Below are 22422 nucleotides of genomic sequence, written 5' to 3'. Positions count from 1 at the left end.
TTATTACATTTAAAGCCCTACATGGTTTGGGTCCAGGCTACCTGCGAGATCGCCTTCTCCCGTACAATCCGTCCTGCACACTCAGGTTATCTGGGAAGAATTTACTCCAGTCAACAAAAACAAGGCTGACAACTATTACCCAGAGGACTTTCTCTTCTGCCGCTCCCAGTTTGTAGAACGGCTTGCTGGGAGAGATTCATCAACTTAACAGTCTTCCAGAATTTAAGAAAGCCATAAAGACGGATCTCTTTCAGCAGGCCTACCCAGCTGAATTTTAAGATGTCTTTTTTAATGGTGTGCTGCTTTTAACGATACACTGGTTTTAAACGTTTGAATTAGTTGTATGTATTTTATGGTGTTTTTATTTGTGTTGTACCCCACCTCGATCCAGAGGGAGAGGCGGGTAACTACTACTACTACTAGTAGTAGTAGTAGTAGTAGTAGTAGTAGTAGTATCATCATCTTTAGGGTGGATTCCTGCAATGAGCAGGGGGTTGGACTCGATGGCCTTATACGCTCCTTCCAACTCTGTTGTTCTATGATTCTATGATCATCATATCAACTAGAGGATCAACTTTTAAATAAAACCAGCAAGGAAATATTAAGAATATTAAGAATAAAGACAATATTAAGAGTAAGAATTAACAAAAGACAGGGTCCGAGACATGGCCTGGCTAGTTTTGCCAGCTCTAGAAGTAGCAGGACGTGTGCCAGAAAACACCCTTCACCTCTCTATCATCTGCCATGGTGCAATGGAGCCCCACGGCCTGGGCACAGGGGCGCTTCTGAGCCAAGAGCATTGCTGGACTGGCTGCCCGTTTGCCCTTCCTGAACCGGAAGGAGCCACAGATGCCGGTGGCCTCCTTCCAAGTCTGGCATAGAAGAGCCTCAGCTCTGCAGCACAAGGCATCAAAGGGCAGGGCTGGGGGGGGGGGGGGGGGCGGCACTGGCAGCCTCCTCAGCTCTCGTTTCAGCCACTTGCCGAATGTGGCTGGAGGGAAGAGGAAGCCCCAGGAGGTGGTGGAAGCCCAGAGCAGCTACTTCCTGGCTGTGAGAACAGTACGACCGTGGAACCCGTGACCTAGGGAGGCGGTGGCCTCTCCCACCCTAGAGGCCTTCATAGAATCATAGAATCATAGAACAGCAGAGTTGGAAGGGGCCTACAAGGCCATCGAGTCCAACCCCCTGCTCAATGCAGGAATCCACCCTAAAGCATCCCTGACAGGTGGTTGTCCAGCTGCCTCTTGAAGGCCTCTAGGGTGGGAGAGCCCACAACCTCCCTAGGTAACTGATTCCATTGTCATACTGCTCTAACAGTCAAGACGTTTTTCCTGATGTCCAGCTGGAATCTGGTTTCCTTTAACTTGAGCTGTTAACTTGAGCTTGATTCCGTGTCCTGCACTCTGGGAGGCTCGAGAAGAGATCCTGGCCCTCCTCTGTGTGACTACCTTTTAAGTATTTGAAGAGTGCTCTCATGTCTCCCCTCCATCTTCTCTTCTCCAGGCTAAACATGCCCAGTTCTTTCAGTCTCTCTTCATAGGGCTTTGTTTCCAGACCCCTGATCATCCTGGTTGCCCTCCTCTGAACACGCTCCAGCTTGTCTGCGTCCTTCTTGAATGGTGGAGCCCAGAACTGGACGCAATACTCTAGATGAGGCCTAACCAGGGCCAAATAGAGAGGAACCAGTACCTCACAAGATTTCGAAGCTATACTTCTATTATAGCAGCCCAAAATAGTGCAGCCCAAAATAGCATTGGCCTTTCTTGCAGCCATATCACACTGTTGGCTCCTATTCGGCTTGCGATCTACAACAATTCCAAGATCCTTCTCATTTGTAGTATTGCTGAGCCAAGTATCCCCCATCTTGTAACTGTGCATTTGGTTTCTATTCCCTAAATGTAGAACTTGGCATTTATCCCTATTAAATTTCATTCTGTTGTTTTCAGCCCAGCACTCCAGCCTATCAAGATCACTTTGAAGTTTGTTTCTGTCTTCCAGGGTATTGGCTATCCCACCCAATTTTGTGTCATCTGCAAATTTGATAAGCGTTCCCTGCACCACCTCATCCAAATCATTAATAAAAATGTTGAAGAGCACTGGGCCCAGGACTGAGCCCTGCGGTACCCCACACATGTCAGGAATTTCTTGGAAGGGCCACTGTTGGCAGTATTGGTCTCCCAACAGATATCAGGGTAATTGAAGTCCCCCATCACTACTACATCACACTTCCTTGAAACACTGGCAATTTGTTTCTCAAAAGTTTCATCCTCGTCTTCTCCTTGATTGGGTTGTCCGTAGTAGACTCCGATTATCATGTTCTTTTTATTCCTTGCCCCATTTATTTTAATCCAGATGCTCTTGATGAGGCTCCCAGTCTGATCCGCCTGTATTTCTGTGCAGGGATAGGTATTTTTAACATATAGTGCAACTACACCTCCCTTTCTATGTCTACTGTTCTTTTTGAACAAGTTATATCCTTCAATTGCTATATTCAAGTCATGGGAGTCATCCCACCAAGTTTCAGTTATACCTATCAAGTTGTATTTGCCTTCATGTAATAAGAGTTCAAGTTCAAGAGGCAGCTGGACGGTCACCAGTCTCTCGGAGATGCTTCGAGGATGCCTGCATGGAGCTAGGGGTTGGACTCGGGTGCCTTGTAGGCCCCTTCCAACTCTACCCTTCTAGGATCCTATGATACTCCGCACATTCCAGTCATTGTTTGGATGTGCCAATCCAAGAGATCCAAAAGAGGCGGGGAGCAGGGCAGGGCGTTGCCCCTTCCTATGCACATCTGGATGGGAAGTGGGTTTCCTAAGCCCTATGGGAGAACGTGAAGTCCAGTTCTGGGCTCCACACTTCAAGGAGGATGCAGACAAGCTGGAGTGTGTTCAGAGGAGGGCAACAAGATCGATCAGGGATCTGGGAACAAAGCCCTATAGGGAGAGACTGAAAGAACTGGGCATGTTTAGCCTGGAGAAGAGAAGATGGAGGGGAGACACGATAGCACTCTTCAAATACTCAAAAGGTTGTCACACAGAGGAGGGTCAGGATCTCTACTCGATCCTCCCAGAGTGCAGGACACGGAATAACGGGCTCAAGTGACAGGAAGCCAGATTCCGGCTGGACATCAGGAAAAACTTCCTGACTGTTAGAGCAGTATGACAATGGAACCAGTGACCTAGGGAGGTTGTGGACTCTCCCACACTAGAGGCCTTCAAGAGGCAGCTGGACAACCATCTGCCAGGGATGCTTTATGGTGGATTCCGGCATTGAGCAGGGGGTTGGACTCCATGGCCTTGTAGGCCCCTTCCAACTCTGCTATTCTATGATTCTACGATTCTAAGTCCTTAAAAACGGGCAGATCCTGCAAACACACTGCACATCTCCATGAGCCCCGTAGATCTCCAGGCCAGCTATGCAACAGTGCTGGATCCTTTAGAGGCTGCCTTCGGTTGCCATCCTTTAGTCGCTCTGGGTAGGTCAGCAACCCTTCTCAATGCATTCCTTTTAAAATATTAGCATCCTGCCTTTTGCTACAAATTGCAATATAAATTAAGAATACAGAAGCACCACAAATACAGCTGAGATGCACTAACTTCCCGGTCCATCCATTTAAAGGTCACTAAACGCCCAGGTAAACCAACTGCATAAGCTTCAAAACATCTGAAGGCCAACGGAGCAGGTGCGAGTTGAAGAGGCACAAGGATCCCCTTCCGCTGGTTAGGCGCTGCTGCCCAAGAGGCCTTGCGTCTGCTCCCCCCCTCCTCCCAAAGGGCCTTCACGGTGGGGAGCAGGCAGGAGTCCTTTAACTACCATGGTCCCAGACCCTTCCAGGATGTGTAGGGCAAAGCCAGGAGAGTCCTTGAGGGACGTGCCCCCACCACCCCGCCTCCTCCTCCTGTGCTCTTTCCGGTGCATGCCACTTAAAAGACTCATGGCTGGATCCCAGGCCCGAGAAGGTCTTCCAAGCCACCCCACCCAAAACACCTGGCCGTCACCAGAACTGGAGGTCCTCACAGCCATCCCTGTGGCCTGCTGATGCTTTCCCGGGAAGGACCAGTGCTGCCGTGCCAGCCATCGCTCGCTCAAGCCACTTCAGGCCACCGATAACCCTCAGGACTCCCTCCACGTGGCTCCTTGCTCTCAAAGCAGCCCAAAGCCCCTGGGGACTCGGGACTTTGGGTGCTCAAGAACTGAGGCTCCGGGGAGCAATGAGCTCTGCAGCTCATTGCCAGGAGCTGGGGGGGGGAGCTCCAGGGGAGGAGGGCGCCAGAGGCACCTCGGCCTCTGCCACGAGGAGGAGGAGGCGGGCATGTTTTATGCATCTCTCTCCCTCTCTGCAGCAATCTTCCTTGCGCCTCGTCCTTCAGCTCCTGCCTCTCTCCGCTCAGCATGGTCTCCGGCACAGCCGACGGAGTCAAAGGCAGCCAGAGACAGACAGCCTTCAAGCTCATCAATGTTACAAGAGCGTCTTTAAAATCCTTTCAAACCCACTGCTCTTTTACAAGCCTTGCTTTTAAATGAGCATAAAAATGCAAAGAGGTATGACTGACTCAAAAACTCCTGCCGGCAGATCACTGGCTCGCACGACGCATCTAATCATGTTCCACGAGCAACGGAAGAGGGGGCTCTGTCAGGAAAAAGCCAATTAAGGGTAGGGGTTAAAGTAATTCCTTGCGGTGAAACTATTGTCATAACAAGTATGCAGGGGAAAGAGACAGCCACGATTCCAAAAGGCAGGTTTGGAAATTGAAATGGCTACAGGGCCATCTGAGACAGCCATCTGGCTCAGCTGGTAGGGCAGGCCCGGGCTGGAGACACCTTGGCCACTGCCGGAAAGGGTCGGGCACTCACGGGAAGCAGGCCCCGCCCAGGGCTCAGGGAAGGCCCTGCCTCTCTACTCACCTCCCTGGGCCTGAAGGAGCCAGAAACTAGACAGGATCTCCACGGAACATGAACTCCAAGTGGAACGGCCGAGAGAGCCACGCGTGGGCACCTGTGGATTTCGATCACACTGTGTGATGGCGCCATGCGGGCACTTCGCCTCCCACACGCCCCACACGTGTATGATGTGAGACTGACATGTTGCACACGGTGCCCAAAACCTCTTGGCAGAATCCTTCCCCTACACGTACACAGTTGAGGCGGGAAGCCACACGGGCGCACGCACACACGCACCGTCCTGCCTGTATAAGTTGCAGCAGGCGCATGGCCTTCCAGCCCATGACGCGCCTCAATGATCAGACAACCACAGGCCACAGAGGGCACGGAATGGTTTTATCATTTACCCATTTAAAATGTTTCTACAGCACATCTCAATTAGATATGTCCCAAGGGAGTTTACAAAAAAACCTCCAGGAAACAATATACCCCAATCACACACACACACACACACCCTAAAACTGTAAGATAGCAGAAAACAGCCATGAAAGAAGCAAAAACAAGCTGCAAGAATCTAAATGGCCCTGAGCCAAGACACAGTTTCTCTCCAGGCCTCCAAAACTCAGCACACAAACCGCCTTCTGAAGGAAGGGCGCCGGCAGCACTGCGGCCTGGTCCCAGCCTGCCACCCGCCTGACCTTCGAAGGTCAGAGTGGTCGGAGGAAGGCCCTTCCAGGTGGTGTCAATTGGAAAGGGGCAGGATTCTGGAGAGCACAGAAGTATTGTCCCCAGGGAAGGAACTGAGGTTGAAAGGTAAGTCCTGTCTCACTAATCTTTTAGAGTTCTTTGAGAGTGTCAATGAACATGTAGACAGGGGTGATCCGATGGACATGGTTTACTTGGACTTCCAAAAGGCTTTTGATAAAGTCCCCCACCAAAGACTGCTGAGCAAGTTTAGCAGTCATGGAATAAGAGGTGATGTCCTCTTATGGATCAGCAACGGTTAAAGAACAGAAAGCAGAGTAGGAATAAATGGTAAATTCTCTCAATGCGAGGATGTTAATAGTGGGGTCCCACAGGGATCACAATTCTTTCTAACTTGTTCATAAATGATTTGGAATTAGGAGTGACCATGAAGTGGCCGAGTTTGCCAAAGACACCAAATGATTTAGGGTGGTTAAGAGAAAAGGGGATTGTGAAGAGCTCCAAAGGGATCTCTCCAAGCTGGGAGAGCGGGCGTCCAAATGGCAGATGCAGTTCAATGTAAGCAAGTGTAAGGTGATGCACAGTGGGGCAAAAAATCCCAACTTCTGAGCTGGGGTGAATGACCAAGAAAGAGATCTTGGGGTTGTGGTGGACACCTTGATTAAGGTGCCAACCCATATTGGGTCGCTCTAAAAAATACGGACTCCATGTTAGGTATAATTAGAAAAGGAATTAAGAATAAAAATGCCAATATCATAAAATCTATGGTGCAGCCGCAGTCAGAATACTGTGTATAGTTCTGGTCACTATTTTAGGGCAACTAAAACGATTAAGGGGCTGGAGCATCTCCCCTATGAGGGAAGGTTACAAAAGCTGGGATTGTTTAGCTTGGAAAAGAGGAGGCCAAGGAGAGAGATGATAGGGGTGTACAGAATTATGCATGGTGCGGAGAATGTGGAGAGGGAGACATTTTTCTCCCTTTCCCAAAATACTAAAACCGAAGGTTATGCCATGAAACTGATTAGTGAGAGTTTCAGGACAGATAAAGGAAGGACTTTATCCAAATCACGTGAAGGACCGGTTCCTCTCTATTCAGCCCTGGTTAGGCCTCATCTAGAGTATTGTGTCCAGTTCTGGGCTCCACAATTCAAGAAGGACGCAGACAAGCTGGAGCGTGTTCAGAGGAGGGCAACCAGGATGATCAGGGGTCTGGAAACAAAACCCTATGAAGAGAGACTGGAAGAACTGGGCATGTTTAGCCTGGAGAAGAGAAGATGGAGGGGAAACATGAGAGCACTCTTCAAATACTTAAAAGGTTGTCACACAGAGGAGGGCCAGGATCTCTTCTCGATCCTCCCAGAGTGCAGGACATGGAATAATGTGCTCAAGTTAAAGGAAGCCAGATTCCAGCTGGACATCAGGAAAAACTTCCTGACTGTTAGAGCAGTATGACAATGGAATCAGTTACCTAGGGAGGTTGTGGGCTCTCCCACACTAGAGGCCTTCAAGAGGCAGCTGGACAACCCTCTGTCAGGGATGCTTTAGGGTGGATTCCTGCATTGAGCAGGGGGTTGGACTCGATGGCCTTGTAGGCCCCTTCCAACACTGCTATTCTATGATGCTATGACTTCTTCACACAGTACATTGTCAAACTATGAAATTCACTACCTCAAGATGTAGTGATGGCCACCAATTTGGATGGCTTCAAAAGGGGGTTGGATAAATTCCTGGAGGTGAAGTCTATCCATGGCTACTAGCCTTGATGGGTATGTGCTACCTCCAGTATCCGAGGCAGTAGGCCTGTGTGCACCAGTTGCTGGGGAACATGGGTGGGAGGGTGCTGTTGCACCATGTCCTGCTTTGTTGGTCCTTGGTCAACAGCTGGTTGGCCACTGTGTGAACAGAGTGCTGGAGTAGATGGAACTTTGGTCTTTTCCATCCTCAAGGCCCTTGAGATGTCCTTGTGATGGGACACGCTCATTTCCCCCTCCCCTCAGTCCACTTGAGTCCCTCACTGAACAGATCTGAATTTGGGGGCTTCTTTTCAGCTCTTAGCTCAACTTCTGCTGTCCACAAAACGTACATTTCCCGTCCCTGATGGGGAAGACACAGCGGAGCCCTGCCCTCCCTCTGCCACGGCTTTGCTCATACGACGACCGTTGTCCATTCATGACTAAGCGCCTGGGCTGCCTTCAATCCTCATGTGGCATTTGCAAATTCTCTTCAATTTAGCTTATTGGAAAGAGCAGAAAACGTATAAAGGAGCTTCAGGCAAATGTTGGAAATGTGAGGAAGAAGGAACTTTTTATCATCTCTGGTGGACTTGTAAAAAAGCTAAGGCTTTCTGGACACAAATACATTCTTTAATTCAAAAAATATTAAAGACTAATATACAAATGAAACCAGAAGCCTTTCTATTTTGGCTAATCGACAACCAACTGAAAGAGAAGGGGGGAACTTTGTTTTTATACATGACAACGGCAGCGAGACCGTTGTATGCACAGAAGTGGAAAAATGAAGCAACGCCAACAATGGACGAGTGCCTACTGAAGAGACTGCGAGTTGGCAAAGATGGCAAAACTTACAGCGATAATGGGAGATAAACCCACAGCCACATTTATATCTGAATGGAAATCTCTGATAGAATTTTTGCAAGAAACAGAGAGAAATGATGTATTTGCCTGTGGATTCAGTGTATGAGATATAGTTAACTTATAAGAAAATAATTTGATTATTGTGTTAAATGTATCAAACAAGGAGAGAATATAATTCACATTTGGGATATGTAGAGATCCGAAAATACAACTTAACCTTGGTGTGTGTATTTCTTTTCTTTTTTCTTTTCCTTTTCCCCCGTTTCCTCAGATGAAATGTCTTTATGTAACGCTTTTATGTCAGGTATGTTTGCGAAACAATAAAAAATTAAAAAGGAAAAAAAGGAAAGAGCAGAAAACGCAGAGGAGAAAGGCATAAAACGTGTACAATTTAGTCTTCATTTGCCGGAGGAGACTCGTCAACTTAACAGTCTATCAGCATTTAAGAAAGCTATAAGGACTGATCTCTTCCGGCAGGCCTATCCAGGGGAATTTTAGGACATTTTAAAAATATTTTTAGGATGTTTTAACTACATATATTATGTTTTAATTCAGTTTTATGGATTTGTATTTGCTGTTGTTCCCTGCCTCGATCGGAATGGAGAGGCTGGAAAGAAATAATAATAATAATAACAACAACAACAACAACAACAACAACAACAATTAGCACTGCGTGGCTCACGATGTTTTCTCGGTGTGGAACATCACCGCCCCTCTCGAAAGGCCTCCGGAAGCAGCAGCAGCTCACAGGCGCTGCCACGCCGGCCTGGCTCCCCGCTCAGCCATAGCTCTGCCCCCCCTCTGGCCGCCAGGCTGCTCCAGCCACCTCTGCAGCTACCACCAGCAGGCCCAGAGGTCACGTGGCGTCCCTTCCTCCACACCGTGCCTTTGGAGTCAAGCAGCCGAGAGAGGGAGCACCAGGGAGCCGCCTCCAGGCTCTCTGGCCCTCCGGCTCCGTTGCCAGTTGGGAGGCAGTCTGGCCACCCCAGGCGGCCTCGGGGCACCTGGCACCAGGAGCGGTGCTTTTAAGGAAGGCACTGGGCGGGAAGGGGCAGAGCAGAGTGGGGCTGAGCCACCCCATCCTCAGCACCGACACGAGAGGAGGCAAAAGCAGCAGCACCTTCGCCTGCCTCTACTGCTGCTGCCCCCCGCCAACTTCACCTGCTGCTGCCTCCCCCCACCCCGCAAAGCAGGCTGTGGAGACAGAGAGAGAGAGAGAGAGAGAGAGCGGCTGACCGGCCACAGCCACACCTGTGCCATCCAAGAGGCTCGAGAGAATACGCTGCCCCAGCCCCTGGCCAGCTGGTGGGAGCACTGTGTGAGTGCCAGGGCTCTGGGGGCAAAGGAGCTGCTCTCCAGAGGCGGCAGGAGAGGGCGCTGCAGGGACAGGCAGCCAGCTGGCGGGAGGCAGCACGCAGGGCTGAGCAGAAGCCCAGTCCCCCCCCCAGCCCCCAGCCACAAATGCACCTTGAGGGCTCCCAGGGCTCCGCCCAGCCCCGAGCCGATTTCCCGAGAAAAACTCCCGCAGCCTGGGAAGCCCAGCTGCCTTTCCAGAGCACGCCCCCCTGCCCTGGCAATGTCCCCTCCCTGCCCCAAAGCCACGTTCCGCCTTCTCATCGGCACCCAGAGATTCTCACCGCCACACCCCAAGCTTGGAGCACCCCCACTGTTGCCCGCTGAGCCCCCCTCCCCCCTCCCCAGCAGGGCTTCTGCAAGCCCCCCTTCAAGGTCCACATCCTTCAGCTTGCCAGGGCATCGATGCCTCAGGGCCCAGGGCCGCGCTCGCCGGGCCTGCCCTAGGGACAGAAATCCCCGGGGAGACTGCCCTGCTGGCCAGCAGCAGAAGGCCTCTCCCAGAGGCCCCAAAGTGAATCAAGAGGTGGCCCATCCCTGGGCCCCCACCCAGAGCCACGTCCCCCAGAGGCTCAAAAGGCGTGAAGGAAGACCGCTCCGATCGGACTCATTATTCGGAAGGTGCTTTCCTGTCCACAGATAAGCAAAGCAAAGTAATACGAGATTAAACACGAGACGGCATTAAAGCGCCCACCGCCAGTCCCCACAAAAACAACGGGTTCCAGACAAAAGCCACAGCCGGCCACCTGTGGCCTGAAAAACCAGCCACGGGGCCCCTCTGGCCACTCCAAAGGGACGCCCGCCGGCTGACACCAGGAAGGGGGGCGAAGTGGAAGCCACCCGGTTCAGGACCGCTTGGGAAGGGTTCCACCGCTGTCACCCCGCCAGAAGCGAGGCAGAGAGAACAGGCTCTCACCGACGCTACGAGCGCAAAACGCACCTCGTCTTGCCAACTGTCAGGAAGTTTGCAGACTGTCAGTAACAAACAGAAAACTGCCTGTCAGTAAAAACAGAAACGGTGCTGGCGCCCAGGGAGGAAGAAGAAGAAGAAGAGCAGCCGCCGCCGCCGCCGCTGCCGCCACAGAAGCGCTTCGAGGGAGGCGGCAGGGGCTGGCGCCGGGTGCCATCGGGGTGCCTCTTCCCCTGCGCCGTCCGGCAGCAGCTCTCCAGCTGGGGATTCGGTGAGCCAAAGCCTTTTGGGCAGGAGAAGCCGCCCAGAGGGCGCCTCCATCCGGGAAGAGGGACGACCGCTCCGTCGCCCCCCCCTCTCTGCAAGCCAGCCTTGAGGACAGAGGTGGCATTTTGCCCCCCCTCCAACTGGTTTTGTGAGATAAGCAACCACAACCTCACACACACACATATGCCCATTCCCAGCATTCCCTGGGGCAGCCCATGGCCCTTGGTGGCCACACACTCCCTTCTCCGGGCCCTTCCACCAGCCAGGCCCTCAGCCACTGGCTGCCTACCTGGGACCGTCGGCTACTGCATTCGCCCACCGACAGCAAAGGGCAGGCAACAAGCTACCGCCCCTAGGTCAAGGCGAAGACTCCCCTTCCGAGGCAGGTGAGAAACGGCTGCTCACCTGTGACCAAGGTCTCTCAGACGCCCAGGTGTGCAGCTGAGCAGACTTTGGGAGCCCAGGAGCTGGCACCCACGGCCCCTCCCCCGAGGGCCACCATCTGGTGGTGGCTCTGCCTCCAAGGGCCATGTCTTCCAAGGGCCATGTCTTCCAAGGGGACCGCACAAAGGGGAGGGGGGAACTCTGCCGGAAGCCCAGCGGAGCTCAGTCACAAGGGCCACAGCTGTGGTTAAGAAGCATTCTAAGGGGCCCATCAAGCCCAGATCGGGATCTACTAGCAGATCTCTGGGTGCTTTGCAATGGTTCAGCAAGGATTTGGGGCTCCAAACTGTTTAACAGGGAAAACGTGAATTCCCTCCCCCCCCCAACCCATCCCCTCCCCAAACAAACTGGTGCTACAAAGAGCTTTTGGCGGCCACCAGGGCCAGACTTTTGTTTTAAAGGGCCATGAGCTCAGTTCAAATTCCTGGGCACCTCGTCATCTCATGCTAAGCGCACGTCTTTTGCGCCTGCTGCGGTTGGCGGATCTCGAGGTGCTGCCTCTTCCCTCCCCGGCCCAGCCTGCCGGCTCCACCGCTGGGCCAAGAGGGCCGTTCCCGTTCCCAAGGGTCAGCGCCTGCCAAGGAGCGGGCCCAAGAGGAGGCCCCCGACGCCCAGCCAGGACAGGACAAGGCAGACTTAAGCCTGTGTTCCCCCCTCCCAGCCCCACTGCTGCCGCCGCCGCTGCCACCAGTATGCCAGCAATGTGGCATTCGGGGCACAGATCCTGCCATGGCCCTGACGTTGCAGGTGCCCATTAGCAGGCCAGGCACGTCCCTTGCAAGCGACACGCACCGGGCCCGCCACTCCCCTACCCCCCCCCCGCACTCAATCACCCCCTTCCCTCCCCGCCACAGCCTGGCTGATCCCAGAGGCTGTGCTTTATGGACTGGCAGCCACGGTGGCCAAGGCGGTCAGAAGAAACAAATGAGGCCTGTTTCGAAGCGAGGCGACGCTCCGTCACGGCAGCGCTCCATAAAACTTCATGGTGCTCTGATGAAAGGGCAGGACGGGAAACAGACCCTGCAGGGCCCTCCGTCTCCCGGGCCCTGCAGGGGCTTCGTATCTGCTCAGCAGCAGCAGCAGCAGCAGCAGCGGACGCAGCGGCTTCCTTGGACCGGGTTTTCCTTGGAAACGCACCCTCAGCCACACGCAGGAGCGGCAGGCCGGGAGACTCTCCCAGAGACCTGCTGCCCAGGGGGACAAAGGGCTCCCCACACCTCCCCACCTGGAAGCCAGCCTCAGGGTCTCCAGACTGGGAGGCCAGCAGGTGCCCGCTGGGTGTTGGCCGCACCGCAGCAAGAAGCCTGGATGTCTTCAAGAAGGGTCCACGCCACCCCCACCCCCACTCCCACCCCCAGAGCGCAGGAGGGGCGTTCCCCATCCCAGGAAGGATGACTGCCTGGGAGCAGGAAGGGAGGTGCCCTGCTGAAACACAGCTGAGGAGCAGGATGCCCACCGTGGAGCCTCCAGGACCCCCTTCCCCCACGGCACGGGACCCCCTTCCCCTAGCAGCCAAACAGCCCCCTGCTAGACCTGCTCACAGGGCGCCCCGTAGCGGAGGCCCAAGTGGGAATCCGCCCCTGGCTGGCTGTGGGGGGGGAGGCGGGCTGGTCCTGGGCTGAAGAGGGGGCTCTGCACTTGCCAGGCCTACGGAGGGGCTTCTCTCTCCTTGGACGGCGCCTCGCCTGCCCCACAGCCCCGCCTGTGGAGTTTCCCTCCCCTCCCCTCCAAGCCAAGTCAGCCCAGCCATCCGTGCCCCGCCCAGCCAGGCCTCCCTAGCCTGACCTCACACATAAAAGCCAGGACGTCCCCGGCTCTCAGCCTGAGCTGCACCAGCCGATGCCTGGAAGCAACAGCAAGCGGTCACCGTCCGGGGGGGGGGGGGGAGGCGCTGGCGTGGCTGCAATCCATTTCACACCCACAGCATTTCCGGAAGGATGAGCCCTGCTGGCTGCATGGCAGGCCCAGCGCCCCTCCTGCGACAGACGGTCCTCGCGCCCGGCACCTGCTAGCCAAGGGAGGCGGTCAGGGGAGCAGAGGCAGCAAACAGGGGAATTCCACACATATCGCAGCCGGCAAAGCGCAGTCCCACGGGCCAGACCACGGAGAGCAGCCCGGCGGCCTCGGCCCAGCGCCCCAGCCCTGTGAGGCCGGTCGTTGGAGGAAGTGGCGAAAGGCAGCCACCGAGGAGGCCAGGCAAGTAGGAGCAGCTCCATGCACACACACACACACACACACTAAGGTCCGGGGGGGGGGCAAACGGCTCCACTGGGCCCATGGCCACCTCGTTCTGGTCGGGGAAGAACCTGGTGCTTTAGCAGCCAACGCGAGGGCCGGGCCTCCTGCCTCGCTTCCCAGTTGCAGCAGCAGCAGCAGCAGCAGGGGAGGAAAGGGGAGAGACGCAGCGGCCCAGGAGCAGAGTCGGGGGCACTGCCTTCCGCACAGACCCAGCTGGGCAGGCCCCCGGCCTCCAGCCGCCCCCGGCTCCTGCTCCCATCTCTGCCAGCCCCTCGTCTGCCTCAGTCTCCCTTCTCGGTGCTGTTCAGCACCCTCAGCTGGCGCAGAGCGACCGAAGGCACCCAGCGCCAGGCGGCCTCCCAGATCACAGGCCCAGAGGCACGGAGTCGGCAGTGCCAGGCAAGGCACCGTTCCAAGCCAAGCGCCGGGGTGGCCGCTCCTCTCCTCTCCTCTCCTCTCCTCTCCTCTCCTCTCCTCTCCTCTCCGCAGCTGCCTCTGGGCCAGGCCGGGCCACGGCAGCCGCCACCCCCCGCCCAGGCCCGAGCGATGGAGCCCGGAAAGGAGAGCTGCAGCAGCAGCGGCGAGCAGCCCCTGCCAAACGGAACACGAAGGCCAAAGGCAGCGAGGAGCAATTACCCCAGTGGGAACCTGGCCAGGATGCCAGGAAGAGCCGCCGCCGTGGAGTCTGACAGGCAACGCCACCAGGCTGTCCATCAAGCCCAGGGGTCGCCCCCTCCCTCCAACCGGCAATGCAGCAGCTGCACAGCACCGCTGAGCGCCTCTGGCAGGAGCCGCTGCGCAAGGCCTGCGCCGGAGCTCAGGGCAGGGAGCTCTTCCTCAGGCTGCCGCCAGGGGCCCACAGGCTGCCCCGCTGGCAAGACGACCCCCCCAAGCAAGCAAGCAAGCAAGCAAGCCCCTCCTGCAACGTCGGCATGGGCGGAGGAGGCGCTTGCAGCCACAGCTCCTGCCCTGCCTCCCACGGCAGGCTGACGAGGCTGTCCGTGCCAGGGGCTTGGAGCTTCACGGCAGAGGAAGCCCTGCTCTGCGTTCAGGAGGACCCGGGTTCAATGTCTTGTTTCAAAGGGTCTTGGAGCCCCGGAGAGCAGCTGCCATTTAGAGAAGAGGACCCCGGCCCAGGCAGGCCAATGGCCAGACGGAGCAGGAGGCAGCGCCTTGGGCCACCTTGCACACAAAGGCCACCCTCTCTCTCTCTCTCTCTCTCCCTCCCCCTCTGGACTCTTCCACCGCCTCCCAAAATTGCTGTTACAGAAGCAACAAGTCCCTGCCCTGACAAGCTTCCAATCAGAGGAGGTGACCCGAAAGAAGTGAGAAAAGTACCAGCAGGGAAAGGCTGGGGAAGAGGGGTCAAGGCGAAGGGGGGCATGGGGCTCCCCAGGAAGGAAAACGCCCAGCAATGCTGGGCTGCAAAGAGGACCCCCTGAGCCCCCACCCTCCCCGCCCCTGGAGTGACCACAGGGGGTGAGGCCGAGCAACATGGGCAGCGTCTGGAACTGGCCCCAGAGACAGACCTTTCCAGCCGGCGCCTCTGGGGCTCCTTCGGCTGAGCATTGCTGGGCCCGCTAAACCTCATCTGAGCCAGCGGGGAAAGGAAGATGGTCCCAGCCACGGGACTCAAGCACCAGCCGCGACTCCCGTGTCGGCCAGAGACTCCCCGGGCGGAAGGGAAGGCCTTGGACACATCGCTCCGGGCGCCTCAAGAAGCACCTTCCACAGGGGCCCTCCCACGGAGCTGCGGCCCTCCCCTCCCCGGGCAACGGGCTGTCCAGCTGTTCGGCACCTTCCTTGAAACGGCGCGCGCACACCTGCCTTTTGTAAAGAGCTGGGAAACGGCTCCTAGGGAGGGAAGTGGCTTTGCAGCGTCACAAGCCCCCAGCCACTCAGCACAGCCCCGCCTGCCCCAAGCGCACAGGACCCATTTCCCCTGAGCTCAGTCCCGGGAAGAAGGCGGGACGCGGGAACACCGTGCGGTGAGCATGTTTCCAAAGCGGCTCCGCCATGCAAGGAAGGTGCGTTTGGGCACCGCTGGCAAAATGGGGCCAACACAGACTTCCCAGCAAAGGTGCTGCGAGTGTTAGCAGTCAGGCGGACCCCAACCTAAGAGGAGGGAGGGGCCTTTTTGGCCCAAGGGGGAGGAGTGGCAGAAGAGCTCCGCAACAAGGACCTGCAGGAAAGGGAACGGGGGAACGGGGCCCAGCCCAGGCCGCGCATGCCTTGATCCAAGTCGCTAATGCAGCCACACCTGGAACAGCCGTGCGGTCCCGGTGCGGCCCCACGCCAGAAAGCCCGTCCCTCAACGCACCAACGCAGCCAGGCGTGTCTGCCAGGGCCTGCCCTTGCTAAGGGAGAGTCGGCAAGCGAGGCTGCCAGTTGGCCACCGGCCCTGCGGATACCAGGCCCATGCTGGCAGGCAGGACACAGCAAGCACCTGAGCCACCAGGCCGTTGGGCCACAGGGGGCCTTCCGACGCCAGCTGACCCGGGCCCCGGACTGGGGCCGCCGGATCCCTTCGCTCGGGGGGGGGCGGGGGAAGGGGGGCACGGCCACGCGCAGATCGATCCCAGCAGCGAGCAGAGCAAAGGCCAAGGACAGACGGCCCCGGCCGCGCCTGTCATTCCCAATCAGAAGCAAGCTCCAGACCTCCAGGGACGGTTTTGATCATTAACGTAAAGGACTTTTTCATCGCTTAACTCAATCAAATTAATCTGAAGTGAAAAACGTGGTGCTGACAAAGGAAATATTTATAAAGCGAGTTCTGCGACATCAAAGGCGATGGGGAGCTGGCCTCCCAAGGCCGCCTCCGCCGAAAAGCGCCTGCTCAAGCGCCGGAACCAGGCACCGCGCCCTGCCAAGGTGACCGGGAGGCTTGGCAGGCACAGAGGGGCCGTTTCCACTCCCAGCAGAAGCCTCAGCAGCAGCTTCCGGTGAGCTGATTGCTCGGCAATCCAGAGCCCTGCTGGGCCTGGAGAAAGGGCTTGCCACCGCCAGGCACCACGCAGCCCTGTGCGCCGGGCTGAGCCACAGCAAGAACCACGAAGCTGCCACGGCCGCCGGTTGTCCTGGAAGTGCGGAGCGGAAGGCAGCCCAGCAAGGGGGAGATCAGAGCAGGCCCCAGCCATCGGTCCGCGAGGGCACAGAGGCAAGGAGAGAGCCCCTTCCCCAACTCTGCCCAGAAGGGCCAAGGGAGCCCCGCCCTCCGAAGCCACGAGGGATGTAGAGAGGACCTCCCGCAGGCGTCACGCGCAAGCAGCCCACGTACAACGTAAGCATCTTTGCAGCCACCCAGGCTTGGAGCTGGCTGAGAGAAGAGGAGGAGGAGGAGGAGGAGGAGCAGGAAGCCAAAATCCCCACCTGGACACCAGATCCTCCCCCACAGGGCCGCCTTCTCTGCCCTGCGTATCGGCCGCTGCCGCCTTGAAGGACCCTTGCAACACAGAAGGCCGACAGCCGGCAAGAGGCCAGCTGGGCTCCAGCAGGGCCGGGCCTCTGCCTTCCCACAGCACAGCCTCACAAGGGGAGTCTTCCGCTCGGGAGAAGGGGGCGGGTGAGGTCAGGGTCCCGGGGCGTCCGGCAGCCCATCAGCCAGGCCCTCAAGAGCAGGCAGGGCAGGCCGGTTTTGCTTCTGCCACTGACCAAGACAGACATGAGCCCAGCAGGGAAGAGCTGGGCTGCCAGAGAAGATTACGAGCGGAACGTCACCCCACGGGCACAGCAGGCAAACCCCAGGACAAAGAGGCTGCCCAGTCCACTCCCTCCTTGGTGTGCTCAGCTGCACAAAGAAACCTCTTGGCAAGGAGATGTTTATCAGGAAGGGTCTTCCTGAGGACGGCTAATGAGGGAAGACGGGGTCGGTTCTAAGGAAGGCCCCAAAGCCTGCCCAAAGCCCTGCTACCCTCCCTCCCTCCTGCCCGCCGCCCACTTCCTGCGGCAACACCCACCCACCCACCCTGCACAGCAGGCGCCCCGCAGCGGCCTCTTTGGGGTGGGGTCCAGATGCATCCCCCAGTCAGCAAGGCTCCCTGCAGGTCAAATAGGGCAAACGCAAGCAACTGGCCACGACTTGCTGGACGAGCTGCGGAGCTGAGCCAGTCGCGAACACTTCCCCTGCCGCCGCCCCCGCCCCCCCCCAAAAAGAAGAAAGCCAGGCTGCCTCACGAGGCTCAAGGCTTTGCTCCTTAAAGGGCGCTGAGCTCAGAGAAGCCGGGTTGTGCGTGGCTAACTCTGGCTGAGTGTTTAAACGGTGCACTTGGGCTGGAGAGGCACGGCCCTTCTCACACGCCCTCCACCCCAGGAGGCAAAGGAGCGGAGCGAGGCCAGCAGCGCCACGTGGCCTGCGAGGCCAGCCGGGAGGCCCGAGAGCGGCCCCGAAGCACAGCAGCCCCCACGGCCCCGCAGCGCCAGCCCACCCCACGCACGGACACACCGGCAGCAGCTCTGACCTTCTTGCCAATCAGCTTCTTGCGCAGGAACTCCCGGGCCTCGAACATGTAGGGGATGTCATAGAGTGGGCGGAGCTTCCGGTTCTTGTCCTGGGGAAGGGAAAACAAGGGCAGTGAGCACAGCAATACAAGCACCGGGCGGATCAGGGCCCAGGATGGTCGCCCTCCCTCCTGGAATAGGCCACGGGACCGTCCACTGCAGCCAACGCGGGGGACTGGGGGCTGGGAGGGTGTCAGTCCTGTAAACGCGTCAAAGGCAACGTTATGTTACGCCCATGCGGGCATCTCTTTAAGAAGGAAAAGCCCCGCCCCTTGTACTTTGCGGCTGAATCCTCCTGCCCCACTGCTGGGGCTCGCTCCAGTCTCCCAAAGGGTGGGCGCGCCTTCCTCCCCGTGCAAGGCCAGCCCTTACGCTTCGTGCGCGCCTGCAAGCCCAGCCGGCCAGCTCTGCCGCCTTCACCTCCCCCAGCAGCCCCCTGTGTTCTACCCTGGGCCCGTGCCCCCCACCCCACCCCACCCCCAGCCCTCCTGGGTCTGCCAGCCAGCCCCTACCCCATTTCCTCAGCCCCCAGGGCACGTCATCGTTTCCCAGCCTTTTGGCTGCTGCCCCCAGTTCTGAGAGGGCCAAATGTTCAGCCACAATAGGCTCCTCCTATTTTGCATCCTTGGCCCTGCCCTCTTTGCCTTCAGCCCCGCCCACTGCTGCAATGAGCCCCACCCACACACCATAGGAGCATCCGGAGCTGCCCTATACAGAGCTCCGGGTCCACCCAGTGTCGACACAGACTGGCAGCAGCCACGGCTCTCCAGGGTTTCAGGCAGGCGATTTCCAGGCTCTCCCAGGGAAGCCAGGATTGAACCTGGCTCCCTCTGCACATGAGGCTGGCGCTCAGCCTCTAAGCCACGGCCCCACCTGGATCTGGCCCTTGAGCAGAAAGAGGCTACCCATCCTCTCGTTAGAGATCCAACGGGGCCTCAGGGAACGGAGGCACCAGGGCCAGGGGTTTCAGCAGCTGCTCCCCCAGGAAAGCCCACGGGGACACTTCTGGGGCCACGGGGCCCCTTGCCTGCCGCGAGACCTGAGGACCAGGAGGCTCCCTCTCCACCCGCCACTTAGCTCAGGCCCATTGGGGTTTCTTTTCCTCCGCTGCTCCCCAAAATGTACTCGGCGCAATTCCACCTCTCCGTGGCTCTGGCGCTGGATGGACTGACGGACGGCGGCTGTTCTTCTCCCCTGAGCTCCCCGGGAGGGGTGCCGGCATTCTCGAACCCTGGACTGACAGAGCCTTTTAGTGGCTCTTCCTGGGGGCAGGGCCAATGCAGCATGGCCACGTGCCCCCCTAGACATCAGAGACCAATGGGGGGGTTTCGCCCAGGGCTGCCAACAGGCCACCCTCCCGTCAGGCTTCTTCTTGCCACGGCCCGGCCTGCCTGACCCCGGGGACCCCTCTCCCACGGCCCTATGGACAGAACCTCTGGGCGCCCCTTGCCCCTGCTTTAACTGCATTTGTCCTCATCTCCAGCTCCACTTATTCCTCTAAGCAGGAGGCCTATTCCCAGTGGCACCTGCTGAGACAGGTGTGTTAGCACAACCACCTCCATTTTTAACAGGAAACTGTAAAGTAGCCATCAAATTGCAAGCAAAATGTCATGATGTCCTGTATGCGAGAATGTCTCCTTGAGTGCATCCTTCTTATCTAACATAAACAAGAGCTCTGGCTCCAGCTGGCTCCAGTGATGCTGTGTCAAAGTTAACTTCTGTAACTTACTGTCAGGCCAAAGGTATTGTTTACAGAACAGAGAGAATTGTTTAGCATAATTAGCTATGCCCCAGTGTTATGTTCTGATTGGTTTATGCTGCAACAGGGCCCTGCCCCTTGCAAGCTCAAATACTGTACTGTATTCCCTATGTCTTTTGTCTGACTGCTCCCTTTGAAGAGACCAGGCCTTGATTACTAATCAATAAAGCGCTTTTGAACCCTCTGTCGCTGGAATGGTGGAGTTGTGCTTAGGGGCTGTTTGGATTTCGTCCTTGGGTGAAAAGAACATTGATCTAACGGGTGCACGAGCTTGGGCTGAACGTGCGAGTACACACAGGTGTGTCACAGGCGGTAGCCATGTTCCCAAGCGTCAAAACTCACAGCCTCCTTCTTCAGTGGTGGCCCAGCCAGAGGGGAGAGGCAAGGCCCACTTGCCGTCCCGCTCTGCAGAGAAGTGGGCCGGCGCCTCCCGGCCCCTTGGAACCCCCCCCCCCCCCGCTGCACTTGCTGTGACCCCTCCGGTCCCAACAGCGCTCTGTTGGATTTGCATCTGTGCAGGTTCTGGCAGCTTGCCAGAACGGCCCCCAGCCCCCTCCTTCCGCACCCAGCCAAACCGGCCCCTTCCCATTCAGGCATTTCATCTCCGCTGACGCTTCCGTTCGGGTCCGTCAACACCCTTTGCCCCATCAGTAGGCTCCAGCTCATCCTCTCCAAGTGAGCTGGGGCCATTCCAAGGCCACGGCGGCCACCCTGCTTGCCCGTCCAGCTCCTTCACCAGCCTCAGGCGGCTCGTGGCAAGAGGGCTTCTTAGTCCTTATGCTCAGGTGACTTCTCCTGCCCAGCCCAGCAGCAGGGCCACGGGTCTTCCTCTCGCCCAGCACAGCCCAGCCACCATCACTGTCCTTCCCCAGGCATTAGTTGCTTCGCTCGGTGCCCCACCGTGGGCTCTTAAGACAATCAGAGCCAAGTGCAGACAATTTTGCCCCCTCCCTCCACAACCACCAGCCATAAACTGCACCGTGCCCCCCCCCCTTGTGCCTGGCACTTTGCCACACGTCCACAGCCCAGCTCGCTTGGGGAGGGAGGGAGGGAGGGAAGGCCGCCTCCATGCAGAACCCATCAGAGCGGCCATCGTGGCCGAATGTCTCTGGCAGCTGCAGGGGGAGGCCTGCGGCCACGGCCACCCTCAGAGGCCTGACTCAATGCCAGGCCCCAGCCACGGAAGCCTCTGGGATTGTGCCCTTTGGAGCAGGAGCCCAGGGTGGATTGCTCACCCCACATCTCACAGACGCAGCTCAGCCACAAATGGGGAGGCCAGAAAATCCTCATGCCGACGGTAAGTCCACCTCTGCTGAAACATTCAGCCCAACAGAAACCGCGCAAACACTGTCGGAGGGGCCCCGGACCCTTCCCATGAGCTCAGTGAGGGTTGGATAAATTCCGGGGGGGAGGGGGGGAGGTTATCCATGGCTACTAGCCCTGATGGTTGTGTGCTATCACAAGTCTCTGAGGCAGTAGGCCTGTGTGCCCCAGTTGCTGGGGAACCTGGGCGGGAGGGTGCTGTTGCACCATGTCCTGCTTCGTTGGTCCCTGGCCGATGGCTGGTCGGCCACTGTGTGAACAGAGTGCTGGACTAGATGGACCCTTGGTCTGATCCGGCCTCAGGGCTCTTCTGATGTTCTTATGGAACGAGGCGAGCGGGAGGGCACTCGCCCGCCCGCCCGCCCGCCCTGCAGGCCTCTGGGGCTTTGCCACTCGCGCCTTCGCTGGCCTCTTGCACACACGCACCGTCACCTGCCAACGGACTGAAACCCCTTGCCGCGCACAGCCTTTGCTCAGACCAGCTTTTATGGGAAATGATTGGCCTGCTGTGGCCTCGCTCCGAGCCAGGCGTGAACGGTTGTCTCCCCAGGCAACAAAAGAACCCACTGGCAGGAAAGGCTCCCGTGACAGGGAAAGGCCTTTCCAGAAGATGCCGTTGGCCGCCTCCGCCTTGTTGAAACCCTTGTGATTGGAGCCGGCGGCAAAGGACAGAGAGACGGAAGGACGCCCTGCTGGACTTTCTGCCCTGCTCCACCTGGAGCTCCCTCACATCCCGCTTTGCAGACAAAGCTGGGCAATTCCTTATTTCCTTTTGTGTACATGCTCTTCCACCCTAGAAACAGACTGCCTTTGCCCGCTCACCGGGCAGCAGGAGCAAAGAGCTGAAGGCGCTTGCCAGCCAAGGTCACTGAAATCCAAGCGCCGCCACTTCATTACCTATGCAAATATCTCTGCCGCTACGGGAGGCTGAGGCTTTAGCTGCACGCCTGGAGCGCCTCAGGAGGATTCTGGCTAGATTCTCCCCTGGGCCTGCGCAAACCCTCCACCCTCGCTGCCTCTGATGCTGCCGCTGCCGCTGCCAATACTAAATCAGGCACGGGAGGGTCCCCACGGCCCTTTGCCAAGGGATGCCCCAAGAGCGGGCCTCTGCGCCAGCCATCCGCCACGCACCGTGCACTCGCACACTTCCTGGAAAGCAGGCGGAACGGATGCTTCAGGAACGTGGGGGTCAGGAAAAGGAGCACCCTAAAATGAGAAGCTGATGGACCGGGCGGGAGCCAGAGGTTTCGTCTCTGCTTGATCACGCGCAGCGCACCGGCCGAGCTGACAGAAGACGCAACTCCAGGAAGAGGCTGAAGGACTTCCACTGGACGGGAGACAGCAGGCACAGTGCTCTCAAGACTGTGACCCAGGTCCCTCTGGGGTGGGGTGGGGGTGGGGGTTCAGGGGTGGGGGCCAGAGGGCTTCTCAGGGAGCCATGAAATGGAACA

General features: G+C 57.6%; 1 protein-coding gene across 1 annotated transcript in view; it reads right to left on the bottom strand.

Annotated features, from left to right (window-relative positions):
* The window catches only part of SND1 (staphylococcal nuclease and tudor domain containing 1), a 225939-nt gene that overhangs the window by 117410 nt on the left and 86107 nt on the right, over nt 1-22422 (bottom strand). The window contains exon 11 of the mRNA XM_063134449.1: nt 17850-17939. Within this exon, the coding sequence (XP_062990519.1) occupies nt 17850-17939 (90 nt within the window). The remainder of the gene's footprint in view (nt 1-17849; nt 17940-22422) is intronic.

Source organism: Elgaria multicarinata, chromosome 9 (genome assembly GCF_023053635.1).
Source record: "Elgaria multicarinata webbii isolate HBS135686 ecotype San Diego chromosome 9, rElgMul1.1.pri, whole genome shotgun sequence".
Taxonomy (NCBI): domain Eukaryota; kingdom Metazoa; phylum Chordata; class Lepidosauria; order Squamata; family Anguidae; genus Elgaria; species Elgaria multicarinata.
This window is presented reverse-complemented; position numbering and strand designations above follow the sequence as displayed.